The following is a 16,472-nucleotide window of genomic DNA, read 5'->3' as shown; positions in this document are numbered from 1 at the left end:
TCTGCAAAGGAAAGAAAGAAAGTCATACACATCTTGGATGGCATGAGGGTGAGTAAATGATGAGAGAATTTTCATTTTTGGGTGAACTATACCTTTAAATATCTAATGGTGTTGATAAAAACATAGTGACACTCCTACTTTTGGAATTATCCTCTTCATTTTGTCAGGTGATAATAGTAATGTTTCTTTAAAAGGTACATATTTATATTTCTGTTTGTCTTAACTTTTTTATTGTATGTATTATTAAGTTACGTTCTGAAGCCAGGTGGTTTTAAGGGGAGTGAGTGATAATTTAACGTCATACTTTTGATAAAAAAAGAGAGAAAATAAAATGAAATGGTACCTTTGTGTTCAGGACATCTCTGGTTAATTTAAAAGTAGAATCGTTGCTCTTTTTAAATATTTTCAGTGACAGGGAAAATAGTTTTGACCCAAATCTCAAGAATCAGTGATAAATTGCTATATTAATTTCTCTGATCCGAAAAGAGCATATCATTATTAATAATTAAATCTCATTGTTATTTTCTTCTTGATTAAAGTTAAATTATCTCTCTCATTTGGTTTGTTTTCTCTCTGGTTTATTTTTCACTGAAGCTCTGTGACCTTTCTCTTCAAAGCATCAATTTGAACATATTCTCCATGATTTCTCTCGTGCTCGTTCTCCTCCATCAATCTTTTCCTCTCTGCTCAGAGCTGTTTTCCATTAGCTCTGCAACTGACTCCATTATTTTCTCCTCAGTGCTTTTCTTCATGTCTCTGGTATCATTCACTCTCCTTTGCCTTTTTGTTTTTGTGTTTGTACCGTTGCTAAAGACTTTATCAGTGGAGATGCGCTGACTCAGTCAGGCTTGTGTTTCAGGCCTCTGAGCTTTTCATGGAACATTGTCTAAACAATAAAAGATAATTCTCTGAGCTCAATCATCCATCTGAATGTTCTCAGATATGACTCTCTCATCGTGATATGTGTTCCCAGAGGAAATTTTCATTGTTGAAAGGTTGCTCTTTCTAGCTCAGGAGAAGGGATAGTTCACCCAAAAACATATTCACTCTCATTTTGTTCCAAACTTTATGATTTTCTTTCTTCTCTCTAACACATACACACACAGAAGATTTTAGGAAGAATGTTAGCCCACTTGAGACTTCTCAAAAATTCTCAATTTGCACTCCATTTAATCTCATTGCTGTCTTGTAGAAACAATTGTGGTTTTATTAAGATATCTCTTTGTGTGTGTGTGTGTGTGTGTGTGTGTGTGTGTGTGTTTCATATTGTATGATAAATGGCTACTTTTTCCATTCTTCTTCCTCTTGACTGTTTCCTCTTCTCTAATCCGATCAAATTGTCATCTGATCATGTTGCTACAATTTTTTCAACTAACTTTCAACTTACTTTTGTGCTCATTACTGTAACAATTGTAATTCAACCCATTTCAGCATGCTGACTCTCTGTACTACTGCCACTGCTGACCTTTAAATCACTGCTAGTAAACATGTGTTCACTTGTTTTGTTGAGTGATTTTCTGTCCTCTATGCTAGATGCTTGGAATTCTGTCACTTTCTATAACTATGTGAAAATGTTGATTTAGTGCTACAAAATCAAATGTGGGGCAGAACTATATGCAAACGTGAATAGATGGAAAAAAATTATGGAAAAAATATATAAAAAATAATTTAAGCAGGGGCCTATTTAGAAACACAACACCTCAAAAATATATAAAAAGAAAGCCTCTGAGACTCAAATCATAAGTTATCTTTTTCATTAGGCCTACTTATTATTTTATTTATGCTGCTGTTGGTGTGCTGACTCTATCAGTTATGTGTCATGTGGTGATTATTGAGAGTTTATATCATACTTAAGTGGTGTTTGGTTGCCACCGTTATTGTGGTTTTGTTGCTACATATGAAGGTCCAATGAAATAAATTTGAGATGCTGCCAAAGACTTCACATAGTGATACATTGGAATTTATCCAAAATTATTTGTTAAATAGAGTTGATCCAAACTCTTGATGCTGTTCGGTTCTTGTAAAGAGGAAAAGTCGAAAGTTCTAGTTTGTGCATTGATTATACCAACCCTGCTCATGCCCCCACACACTGACATCTGTGCCACCCCCAATTCCGTCGTCATAGCTACCACGGAATTTGTGACATCCTAAAGTTTCGAATGTGTGATGGAACGTCTGTGGGCTCTAAAAAGTGCAGGTTTCTTCAGGTTTGCATGGTGAGGACTTGCTCAAAACCACTCTGCGAATGAGGTGGAAGATAATACAATTAATATTATAATTATTTAAAAACAAAATATATTATTATTTAATTTTTTTTTTTTTTACAGGTGCTTGCCATTTGATTTAGATTAATTCCTAGTAACAGATGCAGCATCTGGACAGGACTACCAGGTATCTGGCCCTAGCCTAGGGAATCCAGTACTCTATTTAATGAGGCAAATCACTTAGATGTAATCATGTGTGCCCGGTTCACCCCATGGGAATCACTTGGAGTTAGTTGTAGGGTGTGCTTGGCAAGGTGGTAGGTAGGATGTAGGGCGGGCCTTTGGTTTTTTTAAGATCTAAAGTATAATGGCAAACAACAAATTTTTACACATCAATTAATCAATTTTTTTGCTAATTAATTACATGATGTGCCAATTAATTAATCAATATAATCAAAATAATCACAATTAATTGCATATATCAAAATCTCCTAAGAAGCCCCCCAAATATTTAAATATATATGATAATTCGATATATATGCATATATAATTAAAATTATATTTATAACTGACAATGATGACGATGTAAATCAAAAGCATTTTGTTCCTGCACTGAGCACTTTTTTGCACCTTTTGGCCTCTTTTTAAAATTCCTGGACAATTTTTTTCTATGGTCATTGTGTGCGAGCCTTCTCTTTCCTTGGAATTATATTTATAATAAAATATTTTTCAATTATAAATATAATATATTTAATAAAAATAAATAATTCAAATACATTACTGTGGTAGATGAGAAAAAACATTGATTGGACAATTTAAAAAGTGGCTAAAAATACAAAAATGTAACAAAACAAAAAAAATAAAAACGTTTTAAAAAGTACAAAACGTAATGAAAAAAAATAAGGATTTTTTTATTTTATTCAAATCAAAATATTCGAGATAGTATTTCGTAAGTATTTCGTCTCAAAATAAATGTGATAATTTCAGAGATTTTCATTAACTACAGTAATTTGCAACACTAGATATTGATATTTTGATAGATATTGTTTTTGTTTTTTCTTGCCTAATATCTAAGGCCCCTGATGATTTTTTTGCTATTTATTATTTTATTATTATTTATAATAAATAGCCTTTATTATTTAATAAAATGAATGATCCCACTTTATTTTACAGTGCTCATGTTACTGTGCATTTACAATGGTAATTACTGAGTAATACTGCATGTGTTTACTGTGTAATTATTTTGTAGAGCTGCTTGTTCTTATATATTGTGATTATTACTACTATAGTAATTAATAATAGTAACATGCAATATGTGTAACACAGACACTGTAAAATAAAGTGTTACCAAACTAATTAAAATACTTCCACTGTTCCTGTCCCATCTGGATGTTTATGGAAATTTCATGTGAACACACTGATACATTGCGTAAAGGTTACTCTGGTTGTCTCATTTAAATGGCAAGCAAATGTATATAAACTTAATTGGTTTGTATTAATATTAATGGACCACACAGGTTTGTAGAATTTAATTACTTGTGCAGTTTATTGAGGATCAAAATAAGTTGAAAGAAACTTATATTTCACATTTCACAGCAGTTATGGAACACAGAGTTGTCCATATTTACTGTGCAAAGTAAATGTAAAAAATCAAAATGCATTCAAAGAAATAATTTTACATTTCACACAGTGTAACACTGTAAAAAATGTTTTTACAATAACACAATACTAACAACACTTAAATCAAGTAGTGTATTGATAAATCTAGTTAGTGACTATTTAAACTTTAACAGTCACCACTGCCAACAACAATCAGTCTTCCGAGAACAACTACCAAAATCACTGCCCCAACTGTGAACAGCATTAAGTAGCCAAGTACAAAGACCACAAGTGTGGCTATTGGGACAGGCCTAATAGCCCGATTTATATTTTTGAAAACAAATAAGTACATGAAAACAAAAAATGAATGCTTCTTTTGGTATGTTAGGTGTGTATTCATGGAACAGCAAAAGCTTCCAGTGGGAATTGGTCATTGTCCATCTGGTGCTGACACAGTCAATTATAGTGCTGAATACAGTAATGTCATAGATGAAGACACAAACCCCCTTTTAACTGCAGAGAGGACCTCAAGTGTCCCAATTAAACCACAAATCCATCGATGACATATAACAAAAGATTGCTCATTGGTAGCTCATTGATCATACCGATTATGCACAGAGGTTTGACTGTTGTGCGTCACCCTCCAGTTATCCTTTATAATTACTATCTCCAATTTACATGTCCCTCTGTGTAGTTTGGAGGTGGAGAATGGCCCCTCTATGGGCTGCAGTCCACTGGACCTGCAGGCGTCTCCGGGCTCCGGTCTCGTCCTGCATCCCAGCATGGCCAGTCACGGTCAGCGGCGAGAGTCTTTCCTCTATCGCTCGGACAGCGACTATGACCTCTCTCCCAAATCCACCTCACGCAACTCCTCCCTTGTAGGAGAGCAGCTGTGAGTAAGAGCTCAGCACATTTCTGTTCACCCATACTGATGTATGATAAATCAAGGCTGCATCCACATTCACATAATAACTATCTAAAATATGCTTAACGAGGATTAGTCACTAAGTCACAATATATTGAAAATAGGCTGGACAGAGGAATGTTTTGATATAGCCACCGTGTTATACTTTTTGGGGGAAATCAGCCCACAAATGGCTTACTGCATATTAAGCTGGGATAGAAGAAAGTATTTTAACATTGAAAAAATGTATACACATCACATTTAAGTGTATGAATTCCCTACAGAATTCAGTTTCAACTCTTATCAAACCCTCTTGAACCAGCTAACCAAGATCTTCAGGTTCACTTGACACCTACAGGCAGGTGTGTTTGAGCAGGTTTCAAACTGAACTCGGCTGGAAGGAAGATCTCCACAGGCAGGACTGAGCACCACTGCAATAAATAATTTCCATCATTGCGATGGCAGTACAAAGTCAGAAAAGTACACTGCAGTAATACTGCATAGCATAACCTATTAAAATTGAGATATGGTTTTTCGCAGATCAGTATTTTCATGTCTATTACGTACCTGTAGAGTAATTTAAAGGGATAGTTCACCCAAAAGTAAAAATTCTCTCATCACTTACTCACCCTGATGCCATCCTAGATGTGCATGACTTTCTTACCTCTGCTGAATGCAAATGAAGATTTTTAGAAAAAAATATCTCAGTTCTGTAGATCTATACAATGCAAGTGAATGATGACAAAAGCACATAACGGCAGCATAAAAGTAATCCATAAGACTCCAGTGGTTAAATCCATATCTTCAGAAGTGATATGATAGGTGTGGATGAGAAACAGATCAATATTTAAGACCTTCTTTACTACAATTCTGCACTTTCACTTCCACAGTCACCTTCTTTTGTTTTTTGGCGATTCACATTCTTCGTGCATATCGCACCCTACTGGGCAGGGAGGATAATTTATAGTAAAAAATTACTTAAATATTGATCTGTTTCTCACCCACACCTATCATATCACTTCTGAAGTTATGGATTTAACCACTGGAGTCTTATGGATTACTTTTATGCTGCCTTTATGTGCTTTTTGGAGCTTCAAAGTTCTGGCCACCATGCATTGTATGGACCAACAGAGCTGAGATATTAATCTAAAAGAAGATAGAAAGTCATACACATCTGGGATGGCATGAGGGTAAGTTAATGATGAGAAGTTTCTTTTTTTTGGGTGAATTATTTCTTAAAACCAGGAAATAAATGACTTTTTGTAATTTTTCTTTATTTTTTGGTTCTCAGACATGGTGAAGACCTGATAGTTACTCCTTTTGCTCAGGTATGTTAATATCCCTCTGTAATGATGTACAATGACCAAATATGAGGGCATTTGTTCATATTGTTCTTATTGCCCTTTCATATCGCTCTTGCTGTCATTTTGTGCAATAGGTGCTTGCAAGTCTACGCACTGTTAGGAATAATTTCAGCATCCTGACCAATGTACAGTGCCCCTCCAGCAAGTAAGTGCTGTTCATTGATATTTAATAAGGGTTGCATTATGTAAATCAACCATAAGAGGGCAGAACTCACCTTAAATGTTTATTTTTGTCCAGCATAAAGGATACCACACTGACCTACTGACCTTTTTTCTCACATTATTAATTTATCATATTTACAACTCGTGATTTTTGCATTGGTCAGTGCACCAAAATGTTAAAAGACTTGTTCGTTTAAGTTAGTTAATGTTAGTTTCTAATATCATTAGATACTGAGTTCCTCCTAAGTTATTTCCTAAGTTACATTATTGGTGCTTACATTTCCATAAGCTTCAACAGTGTTTAAACTGGGTCAAACAGATGTCTGTAGTCACTTGAGTAAATATGGACTACAAACAGAACAGTGACTCTCCCAGACACTGACTCAAAAAAAAAAAAAAAAGAAGAAAAAAGAAAGTGTCACACATTCACAGATAGGTCACTGATAATGAGATTTGCAATGTTCTTTTCTAATGTGTTCAGTTGAAAATGGAATTAAATCAATTCCTTTTGAATTGTCCCATTTGTTATTTATTTATTTATTTATTTTTTGCATCATTTTATAGAAGATCACCAGTCAGCAGTCAGCCCCCAATGACCAAGGCTAACTTGTCAGGTAGGAGCATTAGAGCTTTCCTATTCTCTTATTACTAACTCTGAATTACCGCTTTCTGCGGTATATCATCAAAGTCACAGACGTTACACTGAGATGAATTATGTTATATTGCTCATAGCCCTGAATGTGACATCAGTCAGATAAACAAAAAGTACACAGTTGCAGACTTGGAATCGTACACTAATTATGGTAGAATTTCTCATATCACATCTTCAAACTTAACATTTTTTGTCATGAAACAAATAATAGGATCTGTTTTAAATAAATTTGAAATTGTGAAAAACTTCTCAGTAAGCTTATAAACGCATCTTTTAAGCGTGTGTCTGTATGTATCAGAGATAGCATTGTTTTTTTTATTTAATTTCATTTCATTTCATTTAGGCAGTACAACTAATACTAACATGAAAAATACTTTACAATTTATAAACAATTACATCTTTTATATATGTATTATACAATGTATATTATAATTACAATTTAAAATCTAACTGCAAGCAGCGATGACAGGCCCAAGCACAACTGGTCCATTTCCACCTGGTGGCTTTCGGAAAACAATGCAAGGTGGACACATGCACTTGGCATTTGACATTATTCTTAACAATTTTGAAGCAATTTGAGTAAATATAAGAGGAATATTTTAAAGTCTGTTGTAAGAGCCACACTTCCTGCTGCCAGGTGGTGGTGCTATGACCATGACCCAAAATAATCAAATCCATATGATTAGCCCCCAAGACTCAACATACATCTACATTTTGATCTAAATCACACATTGCACACAGAAGATATGTGACACTTCCTGTTTCCCATTTTTTGCCATTAATTTAATGCCTCGCCGTGGCAACACTGTTCGATATATCAAAATCTGTTCACAATTTAGCATCTTCAATGTCTTGGAATAATGTTGTCTAAATGTGGTGACAGTCTCATGAATCACCTAGGTGGAGTATTTAAAAGTTCAGAGAATGCAATATTAAAAAAATCAAAAATGGCCGACTACCTGTTGGGCAGACCTAATGACTGTCATTATGAAAGTTGTCCAGCTTGATGAGAACTATATATGTACCAATTTTGATGACTGTAGGTGAAAATGGGTGTGCTACAGAGGCCGTCTTGCACACCCATTTTAAAGGGGGTGCCTCAGAGCCCCCCCTACATGCCCATGACAACGACTCTGATGTGTGTGAAAAATGTCATGACATATTAAGCATGCCAAGTGCCTCAAAAACACCCAAATATAGGTAGAAAGGAATAATAACAATTAATGCGTTGTCATGGCAACACTATTTAAGTATCCCAAATATCCCTTTACAAATTTATAATAGCAGTGTCTTGACATTATTCTAAAGAATTTTGAAGCAATTCATGTAAACATGAGAGGGCTATTTCAAAGTCTGTTAAAAGTGCCATACTTCCTGCTGCCAGTTGGTGGCACTATGACCATGACCCATAATAGCCACAAAAATGTGATCAGCCCCCATTACCAAACATACAGCTGAATCAGAATCATACATTGCACACAGAAGATATAAGGAACTTCCTGTTTCACATTGTTAGCCATAAATTTAATGCTTCGCCATGGCGACACCGTTCAAAATATCAAAAATCCGTTCGCAATTTAGCATCTACAATGTCTTGGCATGATGTTGCACACATTTGGTGCCAGTCAAATGAATCCCCTAGGAGGAGTATTAAAAGTTCATAGCTTGCGATTTTCAGAAAATCCAAAATGGCTGACTACTTGTTGGGCAGAGCTAATGACTATTATTATGAAAGTTGTCCGGCTTGGTGAGAGCTGTATATGTACCAAGTTTGGTGACTGTAGGTGAAAATGGGGGTGCTACAGAGGCCGTCTAACATGCCCACTTTAAAGGGGGCACTACAGAGCTTCCTGTTGGGCAGAGCTAATGACTGTGAGTATGAAAGTTGTTCGGCTTTATGAGAACTGTCCACCTTTTTTTGCAATGCAAAAGTAAGCAGCGGCTGCATTGTGAGAAAGTGTGAGAATGTTCCGCTGGCATTGACCGCAGTGTAAATAACTAGAAGGTTATAATACCAGAATTTAGTGATATGGGCTTATAAACTATCACACAACCACAGGATGTACAGCAGAATTATGTGCCAATATCAGATAATTTTCTAACATCAGAATTTATAGTAAAAGATTAAGTAAATCATTCACTTGTTGCTGTGCTGTTGTATTGAAGTGACGGTAATAAAATCTGCTTCTTTTACCGAGATCGTGATGATGCAGACTTTCTTGTCTCCATGTAAACCTCCATTCATATGTACCTGCATAACCTCTGATGATGCCTTTATTTATTTATTTCCAAAGGCGATGTTTCATAAGCCATGTTGAATGCGAGATCTGTGTGTCTGTTTACTATGTACTGCTAAGAAATTGAGAATGCTCTCTGACAAGAACGGAGAGTTACATGCGTTTATTATTTTGTCAAGATGAAACAAGATGCAGTTTTGGTGCAAAAAATGTTAAAGCAGCATTTTCTCTGCATCTTTCTTCTCTTGCTGGTTATGTAAAGTTTGTGGAGGTGTGTCAAGACGGTGCCCAGGACTGTCCGTGTCAGCGCCTGATTTCATTCATTCTGCCAGTGCAACAGTGTGTGATAAAATGATGGTAAAATGCAACAAATGGTAAAACTATATGCGTTCAAAACCAATGAGTTTATGAAAATTATTAATGATAATAATATGTAGACATTCATTGCCAGCCTGTAAAATAAAGCAGCATAATGTTTTATTTTTGTATAGCTAAAATAGTTGGAAGTGGCTTATACCGGAAGTGGTCCACATTCAAGGTTGATAATGGTGGCGCCCTAGTTTAACTGAAATAAAGGTGGATATATGTACCGATTTTGGTGACTGTAGGTGAAAATGGGGGTGCTCAGAGCCCGCCCCCCCGCAACTGTTACTTTGTTTTCACGCATGTTAAGTACACCAAAAGTACCGAAAACCATGAATAATAATAATAATAATAACAATAATAATAATAATAATAAATATTTAAAAAATATAGCGATGATGGGCCCAAGCACCATGGGTCCATTTCCACCCGGTGGCTTTCGGAAAACAATGCAAGGTGGACACATCCATTTTCACTTGAATCCCTTTGGAGGAGTATTCAAAAGTACAGGGCCTGCAATTTTCAAAAAATGCACATTCAAACCAAAATGGCTGACTTCCTTTTGGGTGGAGCTAATGATTGCAAATTTGAAAGTTGCCTAGCTTGATGAGAACAAGATATGTTGCAAGTTTGGTGACCATAGAAGAAACTGACCCCACCACTTTTGTCAAAAGGTGGCGCTACAGACCTCCTCAGCCACACCCATGTGTTAACTTTTTCCCAGGCCTAATGGCCAACAACTCTGATGTGTGTGCAAAATATCATGAAAATTCAAACATGCCAAGTACCTCAAAAACATGTGAATGTACATAAAAAGGAATAATGGCATTTAATGCATTGCCATGGCAACACTATTTAAAATATCAAGAATCCCTTGATCCCTTGATCCCCGCAGAAGATAGTAGACACTTCCTGTTTCCCATTTTTTAAGTTACTTTATCACGTCGCCGTGGCAACACCATTTGATATATCAAAAATCCGTTCGCAATTTAGCATCGTCAATGTCTTGACATGATGTCATGCACATTTGGTACCTGTAACAGAGCATGCATTTTTCAAACAATCCAAAATGGCCTACTTCCTGTTGGGAAGAGCTTATGACTGTCAGTGCGAAAGTTGTCTGGCTTGATGAGATCTATATATGTACAAAGTTTGGTGACTGTAGCTCAAAAGGAATGTACTACAGAACCCCCTGAACATGCCCATCTTCTAGGTGGTGCTACTGATCCCCCTCTACAAGACCATGTATGAACTTTTGCCAAGCCCTAATGGCCGATGACTCTGATGTGTGTGTAACATTTTATGAGTTTTTGAGGATGTTAAGTGCCCCAAAAGCCCCCAAAACCTTGATTTTTGTTTAATAAAAGTAATAATACTCCTTAAAAGGACAATATGGCCTCAGCACTTTCAGTGCTTGGGCCCTAATAATAATCCTTAGAACAACAATAGGGCCTCTGCACTTCCAGTGCTTGGGTTCTAATAATAATAATAATAATCCTTAGAAGAACAATAGGGTCTCCACACTTTCAGTGCTTGGGCCTTAATAATAATCCTTAGAAGAACAATAGGGTCTCCGCACTTTCAGTGCTTGGGCCCTAATAATAATCCTTAGAAGTACAATAGGGCCTCCGCACTTTCAGTGCTTGAGCCCTAATAACAATCATTAGATGTACAATAGGGTCTCCACACTTTCAATGCTTGGACCCTAATAATCCTTAGAAGAACAATAGGGTCTCCGCACTTTCAGTGCTTGGGCCCTAATAATAATAATAATAATAATAATAAATATAGCTGCAAGCAGCAATACCGGGGTCAAGCCAATTATCGGCAACATGAGCAGCGAAAGAAGCATTGTGACACATTTTAAGTTAGAATTCTGATGAATGCTGTAGGAGTTAAAGATTAAAAAAAAAACATCTATGGCCATGTTTCTCAAGATACACTACTGTTCTATTTGCATGTACTAGTTGTACATTAAAGGCGAACCATAGCAAATATGGTATCATTGCGCTCGGCAGGTCCTCCCACACTTAACAAGACCAGTCCTGTGAAAATAGACTAACGCCACTAAAAGATATAAACTCACAAAATAAAAAAAATAACATTTTTCCACCACTAGGTGGCGTCGGACCCAAACATCTCAGGCACCTTCAGGGCATGATCACATGATGACACATACAAAGTTTCGTAAGGATATGCCAATGCATTAATAAAATACAGCATTTTGCGACAAAATTCAAAATGGCCAACGCCCAAAATGGCTGACATGGGAAAATTGGGTATCGTTTGACTCGGAATGTTTCTCTGAATCTAAAGAGACCTAAGACCTAAGAGATCTAAGTTTTATCATTTTTGGCCAAAGTGTTCAAGAGTTATAAGCCAAAATAGTCGTTTTTGCTATCTCGTGACCAGTAGGGGACAGTGTGGCGAAACGCTGCAGGTGACCTCAAGGCATGATGGCGATGACGCATACCAAGTTTTGTCACAATCCATCAAAGTGTTGTGGAGATACAGCATGAAGTCCATTTTGGCGTGCTCGCTGTCAACTTCGTGAAGCCATTTCTCAGGAACGATTTCAAAACATCGAAAAAAACTTTTGTGTAGCTCTATCTCACGATCGCTTTAAAACAATTTTGGTGGAAATTGGACAAAAATTGTAGGAGGAGTAGCGAAAAAACCTGTTTCCTTAAAATTCAAAATGGTGGAAAATCTAGTCGGATGGAAATCAAAACCAAGGTATGCATTCAACTCGGCATGAGCTCAGGAATCAGGGGGAAAAATAATTTTGTCTCTAGGACATACAGTTCAAAAGCATGAACGTGAGTGAAATTTTGACCTGTTGGTGGCGCTAATGTGTTTGAGTTACAGACTCCAAATTGTGGTGTCAGTTCAGACTGTCCTCTAGCTGTGCGCAAATTTCATAACTTTCCTGCGAACGGTTCTATGGGCTCCCATAGACTCCCATGGCAGAAAAAAACAAAGAATAATAATAACACTAACGATTACAATAGGGGTCTTCGCCCTTTCAGGGCTTAACCACTAATTACTATAATTGTGTTTTTTGTTATTTTTATTAGTATTATATTTTGAATTGTAAAGTAGGCTTTACTTAATGCTGATTTATATTAAAAAGATAATTGAATTTCAGTATTTTTAATGCAATACATTAATTTAAAAAAAATTATCGTATTACAGTAATAACAATCTAAAGAGAATCACAACTGAGAATAATGGGAATAATAGGACAAAGTAACACTCAAAAGTAAAACATCCGTTCATTAATGTTAAAGTTGGAAATTAATGGGGAAATGTGATTCATTGTTATGAAAATAATGTAAAAATGAAAAAAAAAAAAACGTAATAGTCCTAAAATAGGCCTAATTTATTTCAAACATATTTTTAAAAAAATCTTGTAGTTTTGGGTTATGAGTTAGACATGTTTTTGAAAGAACAGATTGTGCAATTTTTGGTTTATGCTGACATGTCTAGTAAGTGTGCATGCAGGGGTTTGTGTGTGTGCAAGCTCCAGGTGTACGAGCTTTAGCCACCTATCTACTGAGCTGACAGTTGAAAGGAGGGGGGCAAAGATTGTGGGATGTTTTGGTTCCTGTTTCACAGGGCTCTTCAGCCTCATTGACGTCAGTCACCACCCACCTACTACCTTCACTTCCTGTGCGCTTGAACGCGAAGATGCCGCATGGTCCTGGCAGGAAGAAGCACACACTCTCACACTGAAAATGGTGGTAAAATGTGCCCACTTACATCTCACTGGCCTATTAAGTATGCCAGCAGAAATCAGAGTGTAACGCATGTTGCGCGCTCCTCACGCACACCAGTGTGCCTATTGGCCGGTTGTGTGTGTAATAACACAGAATGAGGATATAGCTGTTATTAGATTAGAGATTAGAGAATTATTATTATTGATTAGAGAAGCTGCATTGCTGAATATTTGATAGTAATTGGTCCACTGAACACTTGTTTGAACTTAATTTGTTACCATTTTTTACCTTTCCTCTAGCGAGCCTCACAAAGGGTTGACTTAATTCATGAGTTAAAGGAAAAGTTCACCCAACTATTTCTCTCAATTCATATTTAGTTGGCATAACTCCTAACTCAAATAAATTATGTCTCAATACACAAGTTATATGTATCACAAAATGTCTGAGCTTGGTGTATGTGTGTCCTCAAATGAATTGAAACATAAAGCATCAGAAAAAGAGAGAGATTTAATTTCACACTCCCATTTTTATTGGACTGGCCCTGAACCTCAGCTTCATAAAACACTTCTAGAAAAATTAGTGAGGGAGAAAAAAAAAAAAAAAGAGAAGAGAAGAGCTTTCATCAAGAGCCAGAATCCTAAGGCAAAGCGATGTCTTACCCTCTGGCATGTGCTTATATTCTCTCTCTCTCTCTCTCCCTCTCTCTCTCGCTCTCTCACTCTCTCTCACACTCTCTCTCTCTCACACACACACACACACACACACACAGTGCCAAGGGCCTGTCCTACTGAAGGAAGAAGGCTGTGCAGCAGAATGTCAGACTGAATGCAGGTTTAATGAGCCACAGCTGTATAGAGTCTCTGCCTGAACCTGAGTGCAGCGATCAGACTGAAGACAAAATCAATAATTTGCAGATGCCATTTGATATTTTATCTTATGCAATGACATTCATACATTATTAAGTATGACTTAAGTTTTCAAATACTTGTTAAAGCAACTGGTAGTTCATTCAATGAAAAGAGCAATTTATTTTTGCTAACATTGCAAAATATCTGCTTTTTCTTTTTTGTTGCACTTCCCTTGCGCATATTGAACAGACCGGTTGTGAAACAGTCAAAAGTTGTGGTAGCATAATTGCATGTTTGCTTTCATGCACAGAGCATAGATTCTGATGAAGTGTTGCAGGATGTGTAAACAAACCATAATTTTTGCATGCTCATGTACATCCCATCGTGCTAGGGTGTGTGCATGGCTTGTTTATTGTGGAACATGAAACCCTACTGGTAGAATTTTTCAGTCAGCTGTTGCTAAACACAGCAGAAGGAATCAGGTGTTAATGTGTCATTTTTAAGCCCACAAAAAGCATCACAGATTTTCGCAGAACTTAAATGCCCATCATTCACAAAGTCCTATACATCCTTGAGTTTCTTCTGAACTCTGACCTATGACTTCGGATAGCCAGAGGATGTTTGATCAACAGAAGATTTCATTGTCACACACTGAACTCTTGGCTCAATACAAAGAATATTTCATATTTCATGTTTCAAATCTGCATGGTTTGCAGAGTTGAGGGAATGTGGAGCAGATGGTATAGTTGAACATTTTGATTATACTAATATTATTTATTTGTATTGTATTATTTATTGCAAACAGAAGCCCTACGGTGTGCCATCATATCCTTTGTTGCAGGGTCTAAGTACTGTAAGTTTGCATATTCATAGTCTAGTGGGAACACAACTAAACTAAAATAAGGACAAATTATATATACCATATATACAGTAACAGCAGGCAAAACACATTTCTTTTATTTCTTATGGGATTAATATTCAACTGTAGGTTATAACAGAATGGCACAATCATAAAACAAAACATGGCAACAAAGAGAAAGAAAATGGGTGATTTCTGTTATCATTATGATTTAAAAAGGAGCCAAACAACTATGTATACAGTTGTGCTCAAAAGTTTGCATACCCAGGCAGAAATTGTGAAATTTTGGCATTGATTTTGAAAATATGACTGATCATGCAAAATTTAAGGATAGTGATCATATGAAGCCATTTATTATCACATAGTTGTTTGGCTCCTTTTTAAATCATAATAGTAACAGAAATCACCCAAATGGCCCTGATCAAAAGTTTACATACCCTTGAATGTTTGGCCTTGTTACAGACACACAAGGTGACACACACAGGTTTAAATGGCAATTAAAGGTTCATTTCCCACACCTGTGGCTTTTTAAATTGCAATTAGTGTCTGTGTATAAATAGTCAATGAGTTTGTTAGCTCTCATGTGGATGCACTGAGCAGGCTAGATACTGAGCCATGGGGAGCAGAAAAGAACTGTCAAAAGACCTGCATAACAAGGTAATGGAACTTTATAAGGATGGAAAAGGATATAAAAAGATATCCAAAGGCTTGAAAATGCCAGTCAGTACTGTTCAATCAATTATTAAGAAGTGGAAAATTTGAGGATCTCTTGATACCAAGCCAAGGTCAGGTAGACCAAGAAAGATTTCAGCCACTACTGCGAGAAGAATTGTTCGGGATACAAAGAAAAACCCACAGGTAACCTCAGGAGAAATACAGGCTGCTCTGGAAAAAGACAGTGTGGTTGTTTCAAGGAGCATAATACGACGATACTTGAACAAAAATGAGCTGCATGGTCGAGTTGCCAGAAAGAAGCCATTACTGCACCAATGCCACAAAAAAAGCCTGGTTACAATATGCCTGACAACACCTTGACATGCCTCACAGCTTCTGGCACACTGTAATTTGGAGTGACGAGACCAAAATAGAGCTTTATATTCACAACCATAAGCGCTATGTTTGGAGAGGGGTCAACAAGGCCTATAGTGAAAAGAATACCATCCCCACTGTGAAGCATGGTGGTGGCTCACTGATGTTTTGGGGGTGTGTGAGCTCTAAAGGCATGGGGAATCTTGTGAAAATTGATGGCAAGATGAATGCAGCATGTTAGCAGAAAATACTGGCAGACAATTTGCATTCTTCTGCACGAAAGCTGCGCATGGGACACTCTTGGACTTTCCAGCATGACAATGACCCTAAGCACAAGGCCAAGTTGACCCTCCAGTGGTTACGGCAGAAAAAGGTGAAGGTTCTGGAGTGGCCATCACAGTCTCCTGACCTTAATATTATCGAGCCACTCTGGGGAGATCTCAAACGTGCGGTTCATGCAAGACGACCAAAGACTTTGCATGACCTGGAGGCATTTTTTTCCAAGACGAATGGGCAGCTATACCACCTGCAA

General features: G+C 36.8%; 1 protein-coding gene across 2 annotated transcripts in view; it reads left to right on the top strand.

The window, feature by feature from the left end:
- The window catches only part of LOC127441055 (cAMP-specific 3',5'-cyclic phosphodiesterase 4B-like), an 87,341-nt gene that overhangs the window by 29,802 nt on the left and 41,067 nt on the right, over positions 1-16,472 (top strand). For both annotated transcript variants that reach the window (XM_051698209.1, XM_051698210.1), the window contains 4 exons: positions 4,498-4,695; positions 5,999-6,035; positions 6,146-6,216; positions 6,798-6,847. In XM_051698209.1, coding sequence (XP_051554169.1) covers positions 4,498-4,695; positions 5,999-6,035; positions 6,146-6,216; positions 6,798-6,847 — 356 coding nt within the window. The remainder of the gene's footprint in view (positions 1-4,497; positions 4,696-5,998; positions 6,036-6,145; positions 6,217-6,797; positions 6,848-16,472) is intronic.

Source organism: Myxocyprinus asiaticus, chromosome 5 (genome assembly GCF_019703515.2).
Source record: "Myxocyprinus asiaticus isolate MX2 ecotype Aquarium Trade chromosome 5, UBuf_Myxa_2, whole genome shotgun sequence".
In the NCBI taxonomy this organism is placed as follows: domain Eukaryota; kingdom Metazoa; phylum Chordata; class Actinopteri; order Cypriniformes; family Catostomidae; genus Myxocyprinus; species Myxocyprinus asiaticus.
This window is presented reverse-complemented; position numbering and strand designations above follow the sequence as displayed.